At 45.1% G+C, this 25181-nt stretch overlaps 1 protein-coding gene across 3 annotated transcripts in view; it reads left to right on the forward strand.

Annotated features, from left to right (window-relative positions):
* Positions 1–25181, forward strand: part of PHACTR2 (phosphatase and actin regulator 2) — a 123381-nt gene that overhangs the window by 96534 nt on the left and 1666 nt on the right. For all 3 annotated transcript variants that reach the window (XM_081312577.1, XM_081312579.1, XM_081312578.1), the window contains 7 exons: positions 66–612; positions 2565–2761; positions 4068–4224; positions 4944–4999; positions 6180–6241; positions 7287–7424; positions 9418–9494. In XM_081312577.1, coding sequence (XP_081168703.1) covers positions 66–612; positions 2565–2761; positions 4068–4224; positions 4944–4999; positions 6180–6241; positions 7287–7424; positions 9418–9494 — 1234 coding nt within the window. The remainder of the gene's footprint in view (positions 1–65; positions 613–2564; positions 2762–4067; positions 4225–4943; positions 5000–6179; positions 6242–7286; positions 7425–9417; positions 9495–25181) is intronic.

Here is a 25181-nt window from a genome sequence, read left to right on the forward strand (position 1 = left end):
AGCAATACAAGGTAGGTGAAGGCAAACCTTCTGCTACGATAAAAAGGTCTGCCCTCTCATTTCAGCTAATTCCTCTAATTTAAAGAAAGGACACGCTTCCAAATCATCATCTCCTTCTTCCACATCATCTCGCCCTAAACCTTCTAAAGAACCAACAACAAGCAAAACCAGCACAGGGACTCCCAGGGATAAGAAGAAGCACGGGAAACAGGTGACGACGACACGAACACCATCTGATGGGGACATTCCTTCTGCCTCCAGCACGGCAGGAGAGAACTCAAAGACCAAAGTGGAACTCTGTCAATCAAAAGAGCCTCTCCATATTATCCCTGAACCTGGAGACACAACCCAGAACAGCACTGTGACTGTTCCTCCCCCTCCTCCTGCTGTTCCGGCTCCTCTTCCTCCATCCATCCCAATTCTGTCTCCAGGCTGTGAGCCCACTGGCTTCTCGGGCACAGAACATGTGCCAGTTAGTATTGAAGTAGGTCCATCTGTTCCTGGCGCACATTTAAATGATCTTCACATAAAAACTGAAGCAGACAGTGAAAGCTCTTCAAGCAGTGCTGTCTTAGACCATAGCCTGGAGATTGGGGGAGAAGACACAGAATGGTAAGACTAGATGCTTTCAGCTAGTTGTGTAATTCTGGGACGCACGTGCATTTGGGGGAATGGTGGAGCAGCTCAGGTAGGCTTTTGTATACCTTGATTTTGAATTTGAACATGTATCAAAACACAGGAAGATACGAGTAAATATAATTCAATTAATACTTTGAATTCTGTTCTCATACTTCCAAGCAGACAAGGAAAAGAAAATTAAAATGGCTTGGTTGGACTGATTTGATGCTATTTAAATCTACAAACTTGTTTTCAAAGTCACAGCTTAAGCTTCAAAGTTACAGCTCCTTTGAAGATGCTTGAAAATCTTGATAGAATAGCTCTCAAAATCTCTGGTGAAGCACTCTCAGCAACTATTTAAAAGGCAGGTACTAAGTTGAATCCAGCTTAGCATTCCATTTATGAAAATAGGGCAGCAGGTTGAAAAGAAAACTAATGGAAATAAATAACAAGCCCATTTGTGAGGCATCAAAGGAAGAATTAAGATGAGTTCAACCTCTCCCTGGTCATTTTCAGAATCAGTTTAGAAAGTACCATTTCTGTCCCAGTGGCAGGATTATGCCTATTAAAAGCAGCTTTTTTTCATTTGTTTGTATGTTGCCTCCTGCTTCTCTCCTATACCTCTGAGTATACTTGGTTGCCTGCATGCAAAATAAATTAATTCAGTTTAGAAAAATCCAAATGTAATCTGCATTTAGAAAACACAAATTGTAACACTCAGAATTCGTTATATCTCAATAATTGTCCATCAAAGACCAGCAACCAGGATGTTTCATATGAGGACAAATATTTACCCAAGAGAGAATGGATAAAGATTATGAAGAAGTAGTGAGTTGGATGTAAAAGAGAGAAAAGGGATTGTGTTGGCTGACAATACAGATCGATAAAAAAATGTGCATTTTTTAAAGATAACAGTATATCTATATCTTGCTGAATATTTTAAATGAACCCTTTAGTAGTCTATAAGAATTGATGAAAGGTAATAAAATTATATAGTCTATTGAACATTTGAACACTGAACATCCTGACCGGGTCAAAGTTGACTCAGCCTTCCATCCTTCTGAGGTCGGTAAAATGAGGACCCAGATTGTAGGGGGCAATATGCTGACTCTGTAAACTGCTTAGAGAGTGCTGTAAAGCAGTATATAAGTCTAAGTACTATTGCTGTTGCTAAGAGGACACAGTGAAAAAAAAGTATGAAAATTGCAATGGCACTATAAAAGTGGCAGTAGTTTTTCTGTAGCCCATCTGCTCTTGGCAGTACTTCTGATTATAAATTACTTTAAAATTTCAGGAATGTTTTTCATCAGCCTTTCCTAATCAAGTATTCTCCAAATGGATTTTATTACAACTCCCAACATTCTTAGCAAGTATGGTCAAAGGCCATACTGACTAGCATCAAGAATGAAATAGCCCACCTGAAAGCCACTAGATGGAGGAAGGTTGTTTTATATGAGCTTAAAGCTGGTCAGACATATGCTTAATATTATATATGACTGATTTATGAACTTGTTTTTATTTTCTTAATTCATCTATATGGTTGTGAGAGTTACTGTAAAAATTTGCTTTCTGTTCATAAGTGAAAGATCCGATTCTTAAAAATTTAAGGTTTCAAGTTGAAGCAGTGGATTTAAAGTAGACTAGTAAATTTAAATTTAAATTTAGTAAATGTAAATTTAAATTTAGTAAATTTAAATTTAAAGTAAACTAGTAACGATCATACCGATATGCCAGAGTATGGGAAAACTTGAAATGTGTTCTGTGGTTTCTTGAGTTTGTGGGAAACTTAATTTTAGGTCTTTAGAACTGATCGTTTCACAAGAGTCACGTAGCTTGATTTATGTTTTAATAAATTATAAATCATACGTTATTACCTAACGTATTTTTCCTGGTTGGTTACCTATATTTCATGTATGGTTGGTCTTCTGTATTTGTTTTTCTAATAGTTCTGCTATCAAAGAAGATCAGGAAAAAGAAATCTCTGAGCAAACTAGTCTTCTTCAGACAGATGAACTTTCTGAAACTTCTGAAGAAAATCCCGAAATTGGAAACAGCAAAAATAATCATACCAGTGACTCAGATTCAGATGGGCCTATACTTTATACAGATGATGATGAAGATGATGAAGATGCAAGCAGTGAAAGTAAGAGGACTCGATAAGCAACCATCTGCCATTTTAAACAAAAAATTAGTACATGCTGTACAATTGGTTTTACTTCTGAAACAAAACACCTAGATAAGTTTCTAAAATGGAGGTTGCTGATCCGACTTGTTGCATTCATTAGTACTGGGAAAGGGCTTCTCATTCCATTGGCAACAGATACTACATACGTGTTCTATGGTTGAATGTCCCTATTGGAGAATTTGATCCAAGTTCTTGCTATTGTCCTTAATAAGCAAACTGGGAAATATGTGAACTCACGAGTTCATATATTGGATGTATTTCTTGGGGCACAATGCATCTTTGCAAGCCTTTTTATTTGACATGTGTTTTGTATATACTCTGCTTCCCTCCTTTGGAATCTCCATTCATGAAGATGGAATCACTTAGCGCCAGAGACCGAAAATTGGTTTCACTCACACTGTGATTGTCCCACAAATGCAGCACTTTCATATTTTGGATGTGCACATAAAAGGTTTTAACTTAACAAGTGGCATCTCCACGTAGGGCTAGTAAAGCCATCACCTTTGACTGCTGTGATTAATGTAGTTAGGAATGTAAGAATTTCTTTTATTCAGAGGAGATTCTTACATTCCTAGCTACCTTAATCACAGTAGTTTATTTATATGAGAGCAAAGATAAAAAGGAAATCTATACTTTAATTTTAAACTTTAATATTTATATATTAAAGAAAATAGGAATTTTTTCTGGGGCTGAGAGATAAGCCTGTACCCATCTCCTTATAATCTAGCTAGTGAAGTTCACGTCTGCTTCTAATTGCAGAAACTCAGCCTAAAAACTGAAATACTATGAATTCTTGTCCTGCCTTAGGCACAAAACCATCCGGGTGACCTTGGTCCAGTCACTCACTCTCTGCCCTAGGAAGCAGCTAATAGCAAACCACCTCTGAAATGTTGTCAAGAAAACTGCAGGGACTTATCTAAGCAGTCTCCAGTAGCCAACATTGACTCAAAAGGAACCCTCTCCGTTCTGTTATCCTCCAGTTTGCTAACTAGAATATTCCTATCAAATTATTTCATAAGCATTTGGAGGGGGGGATTGAATGTTCTAATCCTACCTTAGTTGGCAGATGAGTTCTAATACATTAACATATTATAAAGGAAAAGTGACTTTGATATGAACTAAAATCCCCCCACAAAAAAGAGGACAAAAAGCTAGAAAGAGGTTTTTAAATTCATTTTATTGAATATCCAAATTGTGGCTGGATCCTGACATGCTTAAGTGTGAGCATTAATTAATAAAAATAAATAAATCATTCTCTATCCAGGCTCTTTAGCAAGTAAAATACATCGTAGAGATACTCTTGCAATCAAACTCGGCAACAGGCCATCCAAAAAAGAACTGGAAGATAAAAACATCTTACCGAGAACATCTGAAGAGGAGAGACAGGAAATCAGACATCAGATCGGCACAAAACTAGTCAGGTATTGGCTGGGAGAAAAAGGGAGAATAGTAAAGAGGCTTCAGGTATAGGAAAGACTGTTTCTCAGATTTTTGAATTGGTGACATCAAATAAATAAATGAGCACTATAATAATTAATTTGTAATTCTGCAGTTCAGTCTCAGGTCTTCATGCTTGTTCTATTTAAGCTGGATCAAAAACCTAAGCGCCCCCCCCCCCATTAAAAAAAATGATTGCAGGCAAGTTTTGTTCAGTTAGACAATTCACAGGTTCTTTTGAGACAACAGTTATGCTACTTGCCATGAATCCAAGATAATTTTGTTTTGAAAGAATAGATGTTTTAAGCAGATGTGTGATACGCTTCTTTTTCCTGTAACATCATCTGAACGGGTTTTGATTATTTCATTTATTTCAAGTAGATACTTCCAAAAATGCAAATCACATTTTATAGACAGTACTATGATGTATATTCATAAGCAAGCACAGTTACAAAATTCATTGTATGCTTAATTTATGTGGTTTCTATATACACATCTAGTTCAGTGACACTAAATAGTATCCATTTGCAAATCCAAATTACACATGTTCCGCATTAAAAGTAATATATAAAGTTGTGGTATTTGGTAATTGGTATTTGAGAAATTATTTTGGCAGTGATTCATTCTAAACTAGATAACTTCATAAGAAGCTGTTGTAACTGGGAGAAAATATGTGTGAGAAAATATGTCTTCCTTTTTGCAGAAGGCTTAGTCAAAGGCCCACCTCTGAAGAACTAGAACAAAGAAACATCCTAAAACGTAAGCCTTTAAAACAATGCATCTAATTCTGCAATGCCAATAATGTTACATTTTGAGAGTGGTCACACATCCTGGTTTTATGAATGTGAATAATTCTGCAAGGTTTTTTTTTGCTAAATATGAACTGAATATATTTTTTTAAAAAATTGGAGAGTATGAATGTACAATTTGCAGTTGCACTTCCGCCAAAGTTTGCCCTGCCATTTGGTGCCAAGGCAGGACTGCAGTGGCCCTCAGACAGTAAACAGGGAAACAATAACATTTTGGAAATACAGATCCTAACGTGAAAGTTAGATCTAAAAATCTTAGTATCTACAGCTAAATTATGAATCAATTTATTCTACCATGCCCAGTGGTTTGAATTGAGCATTCTGATTGTGTGTATGTATTGTGCACAGTAAATACATTAAATATGTTTACCCTTTTACAGTGTATAGACATCGTTTATTTAGCAAATTGCAGGTATGGAGTCTTAGGGCAGTAAGTGTGCTATCTTGCCAAAATTGGCTTTCTAGAAACATAATGTAGTTCTTTGTGCCAGTTGAGAATAAAGATTATCATTGTTTGAACAACTATCAGATAGAATAGCTTTCTGTGACATTCCAGTAGAGTAGAGCTTCGTTTGTTTTGGGGGGGGGGTTGTTTCCTTAGCAAACATGCATTGTAACCCAGCTATATAAATCCCCACAGGATATGGTGGAATGTTCAGGTTTAATTTCCTGGATTATATTAGAGCACAAAACTGAACGTCAAAAGCAGATGTAGACTGGTGAAGATCCTCCCATGTAGATTGGAGAAACACTTGGCATAAAATGCCAGCATTACCTCTTTTATCTCAGCGTCACTGTGGAGAAACAGATGGATTATCTGAAGGCCTGAGCAGTATGAAAATGACATAGACCAGGGGTCTTCAAACTTGGCAACTTTAAGACTTGTAGATTTCAACTCTCTATTTGAATCTTAGGAATAGAAATTAATGGAGGCTGTCTATTCTCTGTTCCTTATCCTATGATTAATCATAGAAATGACAAGAGAAATACTAGTTTAATAAAGAAAAGAAAATGCAACTTGGAATGAATTTAAAATATTAATGATGATTATTTTCCTACAGTGTAATAAATTGGTTACCTATTTATCATGCTTTAACTATGCCTATATTTCTTCTTTCATCTTTAAATAGAAAAGAATGAGGAAGAAGAACAAGAAGCTAAAAGAGAACTGAAGCGCAGTCTCAGCCGAAAGGTAAATTAAATGTTTTGTTCAACATACATCAACACGTATTCTTTCTTTATTCATGTCAGAAACACCTACAAATTATAGACGTGTAACATTCAACACTGAGCAAATAAAATAGGTATAAAATAGGTAATAGAAATTTAGCACGTGTAAAAAGTATGTAAAGTAAATAGGATTAAATCTAAATGACATTTGCCCAATATCAGGTCAGGTCGATAGCATTTTTCCTGCCAGCATGAGATCTTCCTCCATACAGGTACACATATACATCCTTTGCATCGCCAGCTGATAAATGTTGGAGAAGGCCCTGGAAATTTTGTTCTCTGGGGAAAGATTGAACGAGTTGGATGAGACATTTAATCTGGAGAGGGAATGATTGTGAAACTGTCATCAAATGTTGGAACAGCTGTTACGTAAATAATGAGTTCAAGGAGGAAGTGCAGCTTCAGAGTTAAAGATCTTGCTCAGAGATCAAATTCATAATTAGGAATTTCAACAACACTACTTTCACAAATGGCATTAAAAATTACATTAAGATGAAAATATAAATGGGGCAGGGTACATTGGTACGTTCACCTGACAATAGATGGACATAAAAAGAGATTTGACTATGGTGTTACAGTTATACATGAAACTCAGATGACCTCGATTAAGAAAATCCTGAGTCCCAGCTGGAAGATCATTGCAGAAGGCCAAATGGAATATAAGTATGTGCTGAAGCTGTAACTTTGGTATCAACATTATCCAGATAAATAAAATGAAGTTAATGTGTGGAATTCTTTGCTCAAGAAGGTATGGTGTCTTGAGTCCATTGATTTGACCTAAGAAACAAGACTTGACTAAATTCTAGTGATTTCTTACAACACAAGACTGTCCTGAAATTGAGCAGAAGCTATGATGCTTTCATCAGTGAATTTCCTTCATCAAAAGGATTTAAACTTTGCTTTTAATTTTTTTTATTCTATGCCCTGTTTTCAATGGTGTTTGTATTAGGTTAAGCCTAACCTCCAGATTCTTTGGGAGAGAGTTTATTAAATTTGCTTCCTTGCAGCTTAGTTTGAGACCAACAGTGGCTGAACTTCAGGCACGAAGAATCTTACGATTTAATGAATATGTGGAAGTAACAGATTCACCAGATTATGATCGACGTGCTGATAAACCCTGGGCAAGATTAACACCTGCAGACAAGGTAAGAGGCATAAATCTTGCATGCATCAGTGAATATAAGTGAGTGAGTGAATGAATGAATGAATGAATGAATGGCTGAAATATTAAATACATTGTCTTTCTGTATCTCAAAATAATTCTTCTTTAATTAAGATTTCATGCACCTCCAAACGTGCTTTCTTTTAATGTGATTGTTCTAGAACTATTTTAAAATAAATTTTAAAGTTCAGTCCAGAAGAAACAGTGCACGAAATCCAGCTTCCTTGCCACTGAGTAATTATTTTTCATATCCTAATATTTGTGGAATGTTAGAATATAGATCAGACATGTCAAACACAAGGCCCGGGGGCCAGATCCGGCCCGCGAAGTGGTTTCATGCGGCCCGCGAAGCCATCCTGGAAACAGTGAGGGAACGGCCCCCACTGCCTTGGCCCTGGCCCAGAGACCCTCCTCCTGCCAGAGACCCTCAGATCTGTCCCACTCCTGCCCAGGCCCCCATAGGCACCCTTGATGTGAACGATGTAGAGCTGGCCACACCCACCCAGTAGGCCATACGCACTTTAGCCACGCCCACCCAGGCCACACCCACCCGGCCCCCTGAGGGCAACCGCAATGCTGATGCGGCCCTCAATGAAATTGAGTTTGACACCCCTGATATAGATAGTCCGTGTTTGACAACTGCTCATTTCAGTGATTGTTCAACAATTACAATGGTGCTGAGTGAAGGGACTTACAACCTGGGCCTGAAGTTACAGCTGTTGTATCACTACCGCAGTTACATGGTGAAAATTCAGGCACCTTGCAATTGCCCCCCCGCCTTATGACCTCCAGGATCTCCTCCTACCTTTGCTCTTAAATACACAGGAATTTCAATGGCATAGGGTGAAGCAGCCCCTCCATGAAGGGCCAACCACTGGGAAGTCCTGGCCCAGCCTTGCTTGAAGGTTGGGAGCATGCACCATTCCAGCAATTCCAGGATGGAAAGCAGGAATTAGGCAGACCACAGGGATGGGGTTTGCTAATTTCTTTTGAGTTCGGAGAACCGATTGATGCATGGCAGAAATGTCCCGCCTCCCACCCTCGATCAGACCCATGCAACACCTTTTTTGCTGAAGCTGTCCTGGGAAAAGGAGAGCATGCGAGGCCGGGAGGGCCAGGACGGGGGGGGGGGGTGGGTAGGGAAACCAGCGTGCTGGGATGCATCAGGCCACGTGGGACCTCGGCGAGTTAGCAGGCAGCTGGTTGAAGAGAGGGACGGTTGTTGTTCTTCCTGCTCTATTACACGGCAGGCTATTGAGAGGCAGCCTGCTCCATTTTACTAAAAATAAAAAATAGGTTTTTTAATGCCTATAACATTATGCTTTAATGTATCTTGTGTTTTGTTTATTGTTTCCAGTCGTCTGCTTTATGTATCTCCCTAGAATAGAAGATGCTGAAGTTCTAGAAGCAGTTTGTTCTTTTGAGAGATGTAGACAGATATTTTAGACCTATTTTAATTGTAAAGGAAATTGTACCAGAATGATATATGAAATAACTCTGGATTATTCCTCAGCAGTGGTTTGATAGATTTGAAACTCAGAGTAAGTTTAGGGACCCCCTTCTTATTTTGAGTAGTAGGTTTCTCTTGATACATTTTATGGGTAAGTTTTGAGTGTTGCTTTTTAATTAAGCTTGAAACACTACACTGTCCAATTTCACATAGTAAAATATTCAGCTTTACTAAATATCAAGTCGTATATATAAATTGAACAAACAAATAAAACTTCATGAAATAAGAAGAGAAAAAGCAAGTTAAATGCAACAGATGCTAACAAGAGTAAGTATTAGGGGATGCAAACTATTATCCTTCAGAGCTTTTGACTAGCGCCCATAAATCCTTAGAAATTTAGCCAGTGGTTAGGGATTATGAAATTTGGCTCACAAAATGTATTTTGCCTTTTTTTGAGATTGACCACTGGTTGGGAACCCGTGATTTAAAGCAATCTGAGTTCACATTTTGTGTTTTCTTTCATCAGGCAGCAATACGGAAAGAATTAAACGAATTCAAAAGCACAGAAATGGAAGTACATGAAGAAAGTAGACAGTTTACAAGGTAAGAAACCATTCAGGTACAGACAGCAAACTCTTTTAAAACAGATTACTCCTGAACTCTTCAGATCATGCATTGTGCTGAAGAGATAACCTTTCTCAGTAAATTGAGGAAAAAACATTGGATTCTTAGTTTACCGTTTATTGAAAATAAGAATGAATAAGAACTCATTAATTTGTGATAGATTGCTTCCTAAACTTGAAATAGTATTTTATTTTATGCAGAAGCATCTCAATAGGTTGATTAATACACATACGCTCTACCGCCCCTCCTTAAACACAGTCTGTTGACATCGTGACTGTTAGCTTGCCAGATACTGAATAATTTTCTTTCTCTGAAGTCTTGGCAGTTGGCAAAAGTGGAGACATCATAAGCCCCAACTGAGCTGTCAGTGGTGGCTACTAAATGACATGTACTTCTGAGAACAAATGATTCACTTGCACATCATCTACCCTTCACTTAAAGTACTGGTCTTATGTCCAAATGCTGATATCTTAAAATTGGTAGTGATATAGCTAAAAATACCTTCTGGTTTTGCCTTTGGTCTGGCAATATAAATGCTGAGCAACTATTTGATCAATCAAGAAAACTAATTTTGTTAAGAAACATAGGGGTTTTTTCTTTTAATAAACAGTATTCTAACCGATTTGTTTGCTCTTTTATTGGGAAATATGAAAGCAAGATTTTTAAAAACATTAACTTAGGAATCTATCCACAATTCCTTGGCTACGCATGCACTGGTTTTGTGGACTTTATTTGGATTAGGGAAAAACAGAACTTCCAGAAATTTTTAGCTGCAGCAAAAAGTTAACCATTTTATTCCTATGAATTCAGCATCTTAGCAAGATAATGCTAAGATAATGCATTTCTCCTTCTGTAGTCCATTGTGGGAGCCTGTTACTCTTTTATACAAATTCATCCCCTATCCCCTTGCATCCACACAACTGTTCTTCCTATCACAAGTGCACAGAAATGACTATTCTCTTACACTTTCTTTTTTTAGAATAGAATAGAGCTGGAAGGGACCTTGGAGGTCTTCTAGTCCAGCCTCCTGCTCAAGCAGGAGAACCTATACCATCAAGTGACTGTCTAGCCTCTTCTTAAAAATCTCCAGTGATGGAGTGCCCACGATTTCTGGAGGCAAGCTGTTCCTCTGGTTAATTGTCCTTACTGTTAGGAACTTTCTCCTTAATTCCAGGTTGCTTCTCTCTTTGATCAGTTTCCAACCATTGTTTCCTATCCTGCCATCTGGTGCTTTGGAGAAAAACGTGACCCCTTCTTTCAAACAGCCCCTCAAATACTGGAACACTGCTATCATGTCTCCCCTATTTCTTCTTTTCTTTAGACTAGCCAATTTACACTCTTGTGATTCATCATTTGGTTGATTGGTAGACTGGCAGGAGTATAATTGTGCTAGGAAAGAGAGTGTGCTGGAAAAGAACTTTCAAATACTAATCTTCCTCAGCACAGTTTAGGAGTGGGGTTTGGATATGTATATGTCAGTGTGTATTTGTGCATATATGGGCTGCGCATTCAGCGTTGCGTGGAATCTTCAGAGCTCTAAAGAGCTTATTGTCCGTAAATGAATATAGTATCAACAGTATTCAGTGTGAGAAGGCAAGTGGATAATACTGAGTTGCTATAATCCTTATCAGCTGCACTCCCATTCTGGTGATTTCTCAATATATAGCAATGCAGTCATTGCTCTGGACCTGTGGTAAATACATTGCTGTCCAGACTAGAGTATTATGTGTCTCTTCTTTTTCACTTTTGTATCACATGACTACTTCTGCATATTGCTGGAACTTGTGACGGTGGTATATATTATAGTTGCGTCAGCCTGTTTTTTTCTGCAATCAATATTGTGACTCAATTTCTGATTTTGACAGAGTAGGTATTGTATTTTACTCATTATTTACTTCTGTCTTTACGTTGTCCAAAAATAGTTCTCAAACTATTGCATTATTGATTCAGATGTTCAATTCTTTTTTTTATTGAAAAGTTTTACAGTACATTTTAACTTTAACAATCCCCCCCTCCCCCCACCCCTACCTAACCCTCCCTATCCCTCCCACCCATTCCCCCCTCCCCCCCCCCGACTTCCCAGAGCTAAATACAGGGTATAAAAACAAAGAACAAACATAAGCATCCATATGCTAACAACAATAAATTATCAATCCTATCACCCTCTAGCTCATATAAAATGATTACAAACAATATTAATATTACATATAAAAAGAAAAGAAAACAGAAAAGGAAACTTACTCAAATGCTAAATGAAATTTCTTAGTCCCATATTTGTTCTGAATATAATCAATCCACTTTTTCCACTCCATAATATAGCGTTCTTGCGAATGATCTTTCAGGTAAGCCGAAATCTTTGCCATTTCCTCCAGGTCAGAAACTTTTAGAGTCCATTCTTCTATAGTCGGCAGTTCCTCCTTTTTCCAATATTGACCTATTAAAAGTCTTGCTGCTGTAATTAAATTCAGCATCAACTTAACGTCCACCACAGTAGCTTCTGTAATTATGCCCAACAAAAACAGTTGCGGACAAAACTTTATCCTTTGCTTAAAGATCTTCTGCATATTCCACCAAATTTTTATCCAAAAAGCCTTAACCTTTTTACAGGTCCACCATATATGAAAATATGTTGCATCTTCACCACCACACCTCCAACATGTAGGCTGATAATTCGGATACATACTTGCAAGCTTTTTAGGGTCTAGATGCCATCTATAAAACATTTTATAAAAGTTCTCTCTTAGGTTTTGGGCTTGCGTGAATTTTACGTTCCTCACCCAGATCTTTTCCCACGTGTCCATTGTAATAACTTCTTGAATATTCTGAGCCCATTTTATCATACAATCTTTAACAAGTTCTATTTCTGAGTCAATTTCTATCAATGCAAGATATATCCGTTTGATATGTGCTGGACCCTGGTTTCTAATTTGCTTTATCAGATTTTCATCGGTCATTGCAACACCAATTTTCTGATCTTCTTTCCACCTGGCCCGTAACTGAGTATATTGAAACCAAGTTTGAACGATCTTCTCATCTCGCAAGAAATTGTACGGCTTCAAACACCAGACATTTCTTTCCAAGCTTAAAATCTCCTTATACGTAGTCACATCATGTTTGAAGCCAACATTTATGTTTTCTATTGCGTGTTTTGGGATTGCCCACAACGGCATCTTGTAATCTAACTTATGTCTATACTTCTTCCAAACTCTCAACAATGCCTGTCTTAAAATATGCACTTTAAACACATTATCTACCTTCTTATCATACAACAAATATGCATGCCAGCCAAATAACAAGTCATGGCCCTCAAGATTTAATAATCTCTCTTGTGTCAAAGGTAAAGGTAATCTCTCTTGTGTAAAAGGGACGCGGTGGCTCAGTGGGTTAGGACGCTGAGCTTGTCGATCAGAAGGTCGGCAGTTTGGCGGGTCGAATCCCGAGTGCCGCGTAACAGAGTGAGCGCCTGTTACTCGTCCCAGCTTCTGCCCACCTAGCAGTTCGAAAGCAAGTAAAAATGCAAGTAGAAAAATAGGGACCACTACGGTGGGAAGGTAACAGCGTTCCGTGCGCCTTTGGCGTCTAGTCATGCCAGCCACATGACCACGGAGACGTCCTCGGACAAACGCTGGCTCTTCGGCTATGAAACGGAGATGAGCACTGGCCCCTAGAGTCGGAAATGACTAGCACGCATGTGCGGGGGAACCTTTACCTTTACCTTTACCTTGTGTCAAATTAATCCAATCACTTATTCCTGATAGCGCAGCTTCATAATATAATTTAAGATTAGGCATTTTAAGACCACCTCTTTCACGAATATCCTGCATAATCTTAAGTTTAACTTGTGGCCTTTTCCCTGCCCAGACAAATTTATTGATACCCCGTTGCCATTCTTCCAAATTAGAATCTTTTTTAAGGACCGGTATCATTTGAAATAAAAATAAAAATTTAGGCAGGACGTTCATTTTCACTGCTGCAATTCTTCCCAGCAAAGACAATTGCAATTTTTCCCAGCTCTCCAATTCTTTTTGAATTTTTCCCCATAACTTTTCATAGTTATTTTTATATAACTTTGTATTAGAGGGTGACAAATACACCCCCAAATATTTGACCCTTTTAACAATCTCAAATCCAGTTAGTCCTTCTAAAAGGGCCTTTTGCGATGCTGTCATATTTTTGGCCAAAATTTTGGTTTTTTGTGCATTAACCTTAAATCCAGAAACCTTCCCATATTGCATTATTATCTCCATCAGGTCCACAACAGAGTTTTCTGGCTGAGTCACCGTAACAACCAGATCATCTGCAAACGCCCTCAGTCTATAATCCTGATCTCTAATTTGAATACCCTTAATTTTTTCCGAACTCCGTATTTTTATCAATAATATCTCCAATGTTAAAACAAATAGTAAAGGTGATAACGGACACCCTTGTCTTGTGCCCTTTTCAATATTACATACTTCAGTCAAACTATTGTTAACTATTATTCGGGCAGTTTGTTTTTGATATAATGCCCTAATTGGTTGCAGAAATTTATCCCCAAAATTCATTTTATCTAAAACTTTCATCAAAAATTGCCAATTCAGTTGATCAAAAGCTTTTTCTGCATCTAAGAAAATTAGCGCCGCAGGGATCTGGTTGTTCCTTTTCAAGAACTCCACCACATCTACTATATGCCTCACATTATTTTTCATTTGTCTACCACCAATAAACCCAGTTTGATCCCCATGAATCATCTGTTGCAAAACCCTCATCAATCTGTTAGCTAACACCTTAGCAAATATCTTATAATCTGTATTTAAAAGTGATATTGGTCTATAATTTTTAACTTGAGTAGCATCTTGATCTTCCTTCGGAATCAAAGAAATAAAAGCAGTTCTCCAAGAGGGAGGCACCCTTCCCCCCCTCTGAATTGTCTGAAACAATTCCTTTAATGGCTTTATCAGCTCCAATTGTAAATTTTTGTAGTAAGCCGCAGTCAGACCATCCGTGCCTGGCGCTTTATCCACCTTCAGTTCCTTAATTGCCATAAGAATTTCTTCTTCTGTTATCAATTGATTAATCTCCTCCTTTTGTTCTTGCGTAAGAACCGGGATGCTAGCATTCTTCAAATATACATCAATGTCTGTTTCATTAATCTTCTCCTTAGCATATAGTTTAGAATAAAAATCCACAAAGGCTTCCTTAATAAGATCCTGTTGAAACACAACCTTTCCCTTATGTTCAATTTTATCTATATTAGAAGCCCTTTGCTTTTTCCTTAACCTTTTTTTTTTTTTTTTTTGCCGGCTCCAAAGATGGCGGACGCGCTGGGGAGAGCTCCGTAGCCCCCAACAGTAAGGCGTCCCCCCAGGAGCCCCCCAGGGATGTCAATGGACCCCTGGGGTGGGGCCAGAATTTCGGGCAGATGAGCTGGGCAATTATGCCGCCCGCTGCCTCCCAAAACAGCTGCAGGGGTGCCGGGACATTCCCGCCCCGCCGCCTGGGCCGTTGGCAACCGTTATAAACGGGGCCAGCACCTCCGCCCTGCCTCTACTGCTTGTCAAACTGCCGGGCAAGGGCGGCGCCTCCGCGGATCAGCTGTGCGGCGGAGGCCCCGGCGGCAAGAATGGCAGCGGCTGCGGCGATGACTTTCAAGCCCCCAGGCTGGTCGTTCATCCAGGGAGCCTGGCAACGGCGGTGGCGGTGGCGGCGGGGCGTCTCCAGGCCCGCCCCTGGCCATCCAGGAGGGGCCGGAGGCTCTGCTCTGCCCCGGCCCCCTGACCGGCTCCCGGGTGACGGCGGCGTCTCCGGGCTATCAGCGGAGACGCCGCGGACCAGCTGGGTGGCGGAGGCGGAGGCTTCTTCGGTGGCGCCGGAGGTGAGAGACCCGCCCCTGGACCACGACAGCCATCGCAGCCATCCAGGAGGGGCCGGAGGCTCTGCTCTGCCGCGGCCCCCTGACCGGCTCCCGGGTGACGGCGGCGTCTCCGGGCTATCAGCGGAGACGCCGCGGACCAGCTGGGTGGCGGAGGCGGAGGCTTCTTCGGTGGCGCCGGAGGTGAGAGACCCGCCCCTGGACCAAGACAGCCATCGCAGCCATCCTGGAGGGGCCAGAGGCTCTGCTCTGCCCCGGCCCCCTGACCGGCTCTCGGGGACGGCGGCATCTCCGGACTATCGACGGAGACGCCGCGGACCAGCTGGACCAGCTGGGTGGCGGAGGCGGCGGCATCTTCGGCGGCGTCGGCGGCGAGAGGCCCGCTCCTGGACCACGACAGCCCTGGACCACGACAGCCCTCGCAGCCATCCAGGAGGGGCCGGAGGCTCTGCTCTGCCCCTGACCGGCTCCAGGGTGGCGGCGGCATCGACGGCGACGTGGGCCACGGCAGCAGCGAAAGCTTCTCCAGGCCCCGGCCGACCACCCTCACCAGGATCCCTCGACGCCGGCAAAAATGGACACGGCGTAGCGTCTCCGGCCTGCACTCTGAGCCGTTCCCAGCCGCCCCGAATGGGTGCCAACGACTATGCCCTGTGCGACGGAAGCGGCGGCAACGAAGGCGAAGACGGCGGCGACAGCCTCTCTGGGCCTTAGACCGTTTTTGCCCAGGGGCCTCAGACAGCGGCGGTAGCGGCGGCGGCGAGGCATCTGCGGCCTACACCCCGAGCCACCTCCTCGAGACACCTTGACCGGAGACGGCAACAACAGGGACATGACACCAGGGACTCCCATACCTCTGGGAGGCCACGCTCCGGACGGTCCCCAACCAATAGGGGCCATGGAGCTGCGGCCGGGAACAACGCCCAGAGGATCAGGGAGGGAACTGTTTGGTCGGCTGAACCACCAGAGCTGACGCCAATTAATGGATCCCTCCATCCTGCCTTCTGCCCACTCTCAACCATCCTTGCCCATTCTCTCCCCACAGGACATAACGGGCCTGGGTGCTAGCCACGGTGGCAGAGTGGCTGGGCCTTACACCTGCAACCCCATAGAGGTGAGAGCTCTATGGGGTATGCTTCACCCAGAGTACGTTCTGGACCACCTCCGGAAGCAGAGACACAACCCATCGTGAGAGGATGAGGAGTGGCCTGCTTCTGGGGGTTCGCCCGGCCAAGTGGCAGTGGCAGGGCGACGATCCAGAAACGCACCTACCCGACTCGACCCTCCTGCAAATTTCACCATCCAGGGGACAGCCTTCCCGGAACCACCTGTGACTATGCTCGTTCAATACTCTAGCACAGTACTGCACGCCCTCAGGGGTTCCCCACTCTCCTGGGTGCGACCCGCCTGCATCACATCCAATCTTGATGACGGGCCCAATCACTGGGCCTCTGAGAGATGGCCGGGCAGGGTCAGGGGCCACCAGCATAAGCCCAACAAGAGGCCCCTGATTAGGTTCTTAGTTAAGTTTTTTGTGGGGTTAGGGAGGGGGGAGGGAGAAGACTATGGTTGCGCGGGAAAGGCACGCCTTCCAGCCACCATAACGCATGCCAGGCCCACGGCCGTTCGCGACGGCGTACAACGAGGACCAGTCGCCGATAACACCCAGTGGCGTACTGACAAACGTCCCATCCCTAGGATGGTGGGGAATGGCAGAAGGTGCACACACAGAGGGCCGTATCATCACCGGGAGTGTCATCTCCGCTCTGTACAAGCGGTGAGACGCTCCGACCCTCTGTTCTCCCCCGGAGGACCCGGGAGCAAAGGTGCGCACCCTCCCATGCTAAGGCTGGTCTACCTGAATGCAAGGTCCGTAGCTAACAAAGCTCACCTCATTCGTGACCTAGTGGAGAGTGAGCATGCGGACCTGGCCTGCATCACGGAAACCTGGCTGGGCCCAGAGGGGGGTGTTCCTCTGGTTGACCTCTGCCCGCCAGGTTTCCAGGTACTGCACCAGCCCCGGGCTCATGGGAGGGGCGGGGGAGTGGCAGTTATCATCAGGGAATCCCTTAGCCCGCGAGAGACCACCGTCCCTCAGATGGTCGGGTGTGAGTCTCTCCTACTGAGATACGGCCCAGGGGCGCAGTTGGGCCTGCTGCTGGCGTACCTACCACCTAATCGTGCAGCGGCGGCCCTACCCGAGCTACTCGATGTCCTCTCAGGGTTGGTGGTTGAATTCCCAAGACTCATGGTCTTGGGCGACTTTAATCTACCGTCCCTGGGAGGATCGTCCGAACTGGCTCGGGAGTTCATGGCTTCCATGGCGGCCATGGACCTGTTGCATATAATTTCTGGGCCGACTCATGAGAGAGGCCACAACCCAGACTTGGTGTTCTTGTCTGGACGGTGGCGTGATGATATCGGTGGGGGTGCCACAACTGTTACGCCCCTGTCATGGACCGATCACCACCTCCTGCGGCTAGACTTCCCCCTTGCCACCCCCCACCGTGGGTGCACGGTGCCAGTCAGATGGTACCGCCCTAGGCGCCTAATGGACCCTGATAAGTTCCAGGCAGCGCTTAGGGACACGCATGCACCCCCTGCTCACAGCTCGGCGGATGCCTTAGTGGAAGCCTGGGAAAAGGCAGCCACGGAGGCTCTCGACCGAGTTGTACCCTTGCGGCCTCTGACCCGGCGCAGATCCCAGCGAGCCCCATGGTTCACCGAGGAGCTCCGGGAGATGAAGCGTCGGAGACGGGGCCTAGAGAGCCGTTGGAGATCCAGTCGATCCGAATCCGACCGATTGCGACTAAGAATCCTCACCAGGTCTTATCTCGCTGCGATAAGGGTGGCAAAATCAAACTACTTTTCCACCCTCATCGCGTCCGCAGATAACCGCCCGGCTGCCTTGTTCAGGGTGACTCGCTCCCTATTAAACCAAGAGGTGAGGGAGGAACCCTTGCAGGGTCGAGCCGAGGAATTTGGTCAATATCTGCTGGATAAAATTGCTCAGATTCGAACTGGCCTGGACTCCAACTGGGCTGAGATGGAAGAACAAGACATGGACAGTCTTGTCGACGTCATCTGGGAAGAATTTGATCCTGTAACTCCTAAGGAAGTGGACAGGATTATGAGAAGGTTGAGCTCCTCCACATGCTTACTGGACCCGTGCCCTTCCTGGCTGGCCTATGCAGCTCGAGAGGGGACACGAGGCTGGTTCCTAGCGGTCATCTCTGCTTCTCTGAGTGAGGGTCACTTCCCCACCGCCTTGAAGGAGGCGGTGGTGAGACCTCTCCTCAAGAAGCCCACCTTGGACCCATCCTCTTTGAATAACTTTCGTCCAGTCTCCAATCTTCGCTTCCTTGCGAAGGTTGTTGAGAGCGTGGTGGCGCACCAACTTCCTCAGATCCTGGATGAAGCGGTTTATCTGGACCCGTACCAATCGGGTTTCAGGCCGGGCTACAGCACGGAGACGGCATTGGTCGCTCTGATGAATGATCTCTGGAGAGCCCGGGACAGGGGCCATTCCTCTGTCCTAGTCTTATTAGACCTCTCGGCGGCTTTCGATACCATCGACCATGGTATCTTGCTGCGACGCCTCAGGGGACTGGGAGTGGGAGGCACGGTTCTGCGTTGGTTCTCCTCCTTTCTCCAGGGTCGCTCGCAGTCGGTGCTGACAGGGGGACAGAGGTCGACCCCGAGGCCTCTCGCTTGCGGAGTCCCTCAGGGGTCGGTCCTCTCGCCTCTCCTGTTCAACATCTACATGAAACCGCTGGGTGAGATCATTCGCAGTTTTGGAGTAGGGTACCATCAGTATGCTGATGACACCCAGCTTTTTATCTCAACTCCAAACAATATCAGTGATGCCCTAGACGTGATGTCCCGCTGCCTGAAAGCGGTCCGGGAATGGATGGGGAGAAACAGGCTTCAACTGAACCCGGACAAGACTGAATGGCTGTACGTACCGGCAAGTCAGGATATTCAGAACGTCCCACTGCTTAACATTGGGGACAAGTTACTTCCCCCTGTTGATAGGGCCCGCAACCTGGGTGTCCTCCTAGACTCGCAGCTCTCCCTGGAAGACCACATAGGAGCTGTGACCAAGGGGGCCTTCTCCCGGGTTTGACTAGTTCGCCAACTACGGCCTTATCTGGACCTGGATTCCTTACGTACAGTCACCCATGCCCTTGTGACCTCTCGCCTAGACTATTGTAACGCTCTCTACATGGGGCTGCCCTTGAGATCCACTCGGAAGCTTCAACTGGTGCAAAGTGCGGCGGCACGGACACTCTTGGGAGCCTCCCGATACTCCCATATCACACCTCTCCTCCGTGCGCTGCACTGGCTTCCGGTTGCCTTCCGTGTGAAGTTCAAGGTGCTAACAATGACATACAAAGCCCTACATGGCTTGGGTCCGGACTACCTACGGGAGCACCTTCTGCCAATGTCAGCACCCCACCGTCCTGTGCGCTCCCACAGAGAGGGCCTCCTCAGGGTGCCACCGCTCAAGGAATGTCGGCTGGTGGCCCCCAGGGGGAGGGCATTCTCAGTGGGTGCGCCAGCCCTCTGGAACAGCTTACCAACCGAAATCCGGATGGCCCCTGACCTCCGTACCTTCCGTCGCGACTTAAAAACTTTCCTGTTCCAGCAGTCCGGCCTGGCATGATAGCGTTAATTGGGGTCCCAGTTTGTTTTCATTAGTGTTTCTTATTATTTTTATTGTTCAATCTGTATACATTCCTTCCTTTGTACACCGCCCCGAGTCCCTCGGGAGAAGGGCGGTTTATAAAAACTAATAAATAAATAAATAAAATAAATAAATAAACCTGTAAGCTAGCCATCTGCCTGGCTTATTAGCATTGCAAAAAGTATTATGCCTAGCAAACCGTAAATTAGTTGCCACTTGATCAGCCATCAACTTATCAAATTGTCCTCTTAATAGGTTAATGACCTCCTTAGTCTTCACATCCAATGGGTTCAAAATTAGGGCCTTTTCTTTTTCCCTAATTTCATTCTCCAATTCTTTCCTTCTGGCTTCCAAAGTACGTCTGTATTTATTGTTCATATATATCAACACCCCTATCATATAGGCCTTGCTAGCATCCCAAACCATGTCCATAGAGGTACCCTTATCCATATTAATTTCAAAAAAATCCTTCATCTGCTTCTTACATTCTTCCACATTTCTCTGATTTCTAAACAAATTCTCATTTACGCGCCAAGAGCGCCTATCTCTATTGTCCTTGTTGATCTCTAACCAAACTGGACTATGATCAGAAATAATTCTTGCACAGATCTTTACCTTCTTGATCCTAGAAAAAAAGTCATTAGTCAATAATATAAAGTCAATCCTAGAAAAAGATTGATGTCTATCAGAAAAAAAAGTATAATCCTTTTCGTGTAGATGTGTATCGCGCCAAATGTCTCGCAATTCCAAATCATCCTTCATTTCAAAAAAAGATTTAGGCAATCTAGCATGACTCGGGACACGCTTAAAAAAACCAGCTTTGTCCATCTGTACGTCTAGGACACCATTCCAATCTCCCATAAAAATAAAAGATTTATAATCCAATTGGGTAACCTTTGTATGTAGTAAGTTAAAAAAATCAGCTTGTTGTTGATTAGGAGCATACAATCCAACTAAAAGCGTTTTTTTACCTTCTAGCAGCAAATCTATCATAACATATCTTCCTTGCTTATCTACTTCAATTAGTTCCGCTGATAGAGTACTCTTAACGTAGACAACCACTCCATTTTTCTTATTCATTGCAGAAGCAACAAATTGCGTACCCAACCTTGAGTTCGATAAGTACTTTTGGTCCATAACCCTAATATGCGTTTCTTGCAAACAAATAACATCAGTCTTAAATTGTTTTAAATATTGAAAAACTTTCTTTCTCTTCTGTGGCGAATTTAATCCATTGACATTCCAGGTTAGAAATTTAGTCGCCATTCTTGGCGTCCTGAAGCTTTTGGAGCACGTCTACAAGGACCCCTGTAACTTCTTTGGGCCGCGCCCCTCCCACAGCTTCACTATAAGTACGCTTAGATGTTCAATTCTTAAGCTAAGGTTATAGTAATCTGGTACTTAGTTCAATATGTGCGTACAGTTTCAAATTATTGCAAACATAATAACAAGAACTTTTGTCTGGTCTCCAACCTTCGCTTTCTTGCGAAGGTTGTTGAGAGCGTGGTGGCGCATCAGCTCCCTCTGTTCTTGGAGGAAGCTGATTATCTAGACCCATACCAATCGGGTTTCAGGCCCGGGTACAGCACGGAGACGGCATTGGTCGCGCTGGTGAATGATCTCTGGCGGGCTCGGGACGGGGGTTGTTCCTCTGTCCTAGTCCTATTAGACCTCTCAGCGGCTTTCGATACCATCGACCATGGTATCCTGCTGCGGCACCTCAGGGGGTTGGGAGTGGGAGGCACAGTTCTTCAGTGGTTCTCCTCCTACCTTCAGGGGCGTTCGCAGTCAGTGTGGGCAGGGCAGAGGTCAACCTTGAGGCCCCTTGTTTGTGGAGTTCCTCAGGGATCGGTCCTCTCGCCTCTCCTGTTCAACATCTACATGAAGCCTCTGGGTGAGATCATTCGTGGTTTTGGAGTTGGTTATCATCAGTACGCTGATGATACCCAGCTTTTTATTTCAACCCCAAACCACCCCAGTGATGCCCTCGACGTGATGTCCCGTTGCCTGGAGGCGGTCCGGGTCTGGATGGGGAGGAACAGGCTTCAGCTCAACCCTGACAAGACTGAGTGGCTGTGCGTGTTGGCATCTCGGGAAACGCAGAATTTTCCATCTCTTAATATGGGGGGTGAGTTATTACCCCCCGTAGATCGGGCTCGCAACTTGGGGATCCTTCTAGACTCACAGCTCTCCTTAGAAGATCATATAGGAGCTGTGACTAGGGGGGCCTTCGCCCAGGTTCGCCTGGTGCACCAGTTGCGGCCCTATCTAGACCGGGATGCCTTGCGTACAGTCACTCATGCGCTCGTGACCTCTCGTTTGGACTACTGCAACGCTCTCTACATGGGGCTCCCCTTGAGGACCACTCGGAGGCTTTAACTGGTGCAGAATGCAGCCGCGCGAGTTGTGTTGGGGGTCTCCCGATACTCCCATGTTACACCTCTGCTCCGCGAGCTGCATTGGCTGCCAGTTGCCCTCCGGGTGAGATTCAAGGTGCTGGTAATGACCTATAAAGCCCTACATGGCATGGGTCCGGATTTATTTATATTTTTTTTATATTTTATTTGATTTCTATACCGCCCTTCTCCCAAGGGACTCAGGGCGATTCACAGGGCATATATAAATAGCAGTACAAAAATTAAAAAGAAATTAAACCAATGCCCAATTAAAATACAACAACAATAAAATAGTAAAAAACCCATTAAAAACCTATATTCCCCCATCAGGCCAGACCAGCTAGTTCAAATAAGTGGGTTTTCAGCCCGCGGCAGAAGGAGCGAAGGTCTGATGCCATCCGGAGCTCAACCGGCAGTTAGTTCCATAATGCCGGAGCACCCACAGAGAAGGCCCTCCCCCTGGGGGCCACCAGTCGACATTCCCTGACCGGAGGCACCCTGAGGAGGCCCTCTCTGTGGGCATGCACAGGGCGGAGGGGAGTTGACGCCGGCAGGAGGTGGTCCTCGAGGTATCCCGGACCCATGCCATGTAAGGACTTAAAGATCATAACCAAAACCTTGAACCTCACCCGGAAGACAACTGGTAACCAATGCAGCTCGCGGAGCAAAGGTGTAACATGGGAGTACCGGGAAACTCCCAAGACAACTCTCGCGGCCGCATTCTGTACCAGTTGGAGCCTCCGAGTGGTCTTCAAGGGAAGCCCCATGTAGAGAGCATTGCAGTAGTCCAGGCGAGAGGTCACGAGCGCATGAGTGACCGTACACAGGGCATCCCGGTCCAGATAGGGCCGCAACTGGCGCACCAGGCGAACCTGGGCGAAAGCCCCCCTAGTCACGGCCACTATATGATCTTCCAGAGTAAGTCGTGAATCTAGGAGGACTCCCAAGTTGCGAGCCCTATCCACGGGGGGTAAGGACTCACCCCCCATAAGAAGAGATGGAATATTTTGAATGTCCCGGGATGCCGGAATGCACAGCCACTCAGTCTTGTCAGGGTTGAGTTGAAGTCTGTTCCTCCCCATCCAGGCCCGAACCGCCTCCAGGCAACGGGACATCACATCGAGGGCATCACTGGGGTGGTTTGGGGTCGAAATAAAAAGTTGGGTATCATCGGCATATTGATGATACCCAACTCCAAAACCACGAATGATCTCACCCAGCGGTTTCATGTAGATGTTGAACAGGAGAGGCGAGAGGACCGACCCCTGAGGAACTCCACAAGCGAGGGTCCTAGGGGTCGACCTCTGTCCTGCCAACACCGACTGCGAGCGTCCCAGGAGATAGGAGGAGAACCACTGAAGAACTGTGCCTCCCACTCCCAATCCCCTGAGACGCCGCAGCAGGATACCATGGTCGATGGTATCGAAAGCCGCCGAGAGGTTTAATAGGACAAGGGCAGAGGAATATCCTCTGTCCCGAGCCCTCCAGAGATCATTCACCAGAGCGACCAATGCCGTCTCCGTGCTGTACCCAGGCCTGAAACCCGATTGGTACGGGTCTAGGTAATCCGCTTCATCCAGAACCAGAGGGAGCTGATGCGCCACCACACTCTCAACAACCTTCGCAAGAAAGCGAAGGTTGGAGACTGGACGAAAGTTGTTTAACACAGCTGGGTCCAAGGCAGGCTTCTTGAGGAGAGGTCTCACCACCGCCTCCTTCAAGACGGTGGGGAAACTACCCTCACTCAAAGAAGCAGATATGACTGCCTGGAACCAGCCTCGTGTCCTCTCCCTAGCTGCATAAACCAGCCAAGAAGGGCACGGGTCCAATAAACATGTGGTGGAGCTCAACCTCCCCATAATCCTGTCCACTTCCTTAGGGGTCACAGAATCAAACTCCTCCCAGATGACATTGACAAGACCGCCCGTGTCCTGATCGTCGGACTCTGCCCAGTTGGAGTCCAAACCGGTCCGAATCCGAGTGATTTTATCCGACAGATGTTGACCAAACTCCTCGGCACGACCCTGCAAGGGATCCTCCCTCACCTCCTGATTAAGGAGGGAGTGAGTCACCCTAAACAGGGCGGCCGGGTGATTATCTGCGGACGCGATGAGGGTAGAGAAGTAATTACACCTCGCCGCCCTCATCGCTGCGAGATAAGAAGTAATATAGGTTCTTAGTCGCAACCGGTCGGATTCGGATCGGCTGGAGCTCCAACAGCTCTCTAGGCCCGTTTCCGACGCTTCATCTCCTGGAGCTCCGCAGAGAACCATGGAGCTCGTTGGGATCTGCACCGGATCAGGGGCCGCAAGGGTACAACTCGGTCAAGTGCCTCAGTGGCTGCCCTTTCCCAGGCTTCCACTAAGGCATCCGCCGAGTTGTGAGCAACGGAGGCAGGTGGGGACCCCAGCGCCGCTTGGAATCTATCAGGATCCATTAAGCGTCTGGGGCGGTACCATCTAATTGGCTCCGTACCCCCACGGCGGGGGGTGGCAAAACGGAAGACCAGCCGCAGGAGATGATGATCGGTCCATGACAGGGGCATAATAAATGGAGAGCCCCCACCAAGATCATCAAACCACCGTCCAGATAAGAAAATCAGGTCAAGGGTGTGGCCTCCCTCATGAGTTGGTTCAGAAATTACTTGCGTCAGGTCCATGGCCGTCATGGAAGCCATGAACTCCCGAGCTAGCTCAGATGAGCCTCCCAGGGATGGTAGATTGAAGTCCCCC

The sequence above is a fragment of the Vipera berus genome (genome assembly GCF_964194415.1).
Source record: "Vipera berus genome assembly, chromosome: 1".
Lineage (NCBI taxonomy): Eukaryota > Metazoa > Chordata > Lepidosauria > Squamata > Viperidae > Vipera > Vipera berus.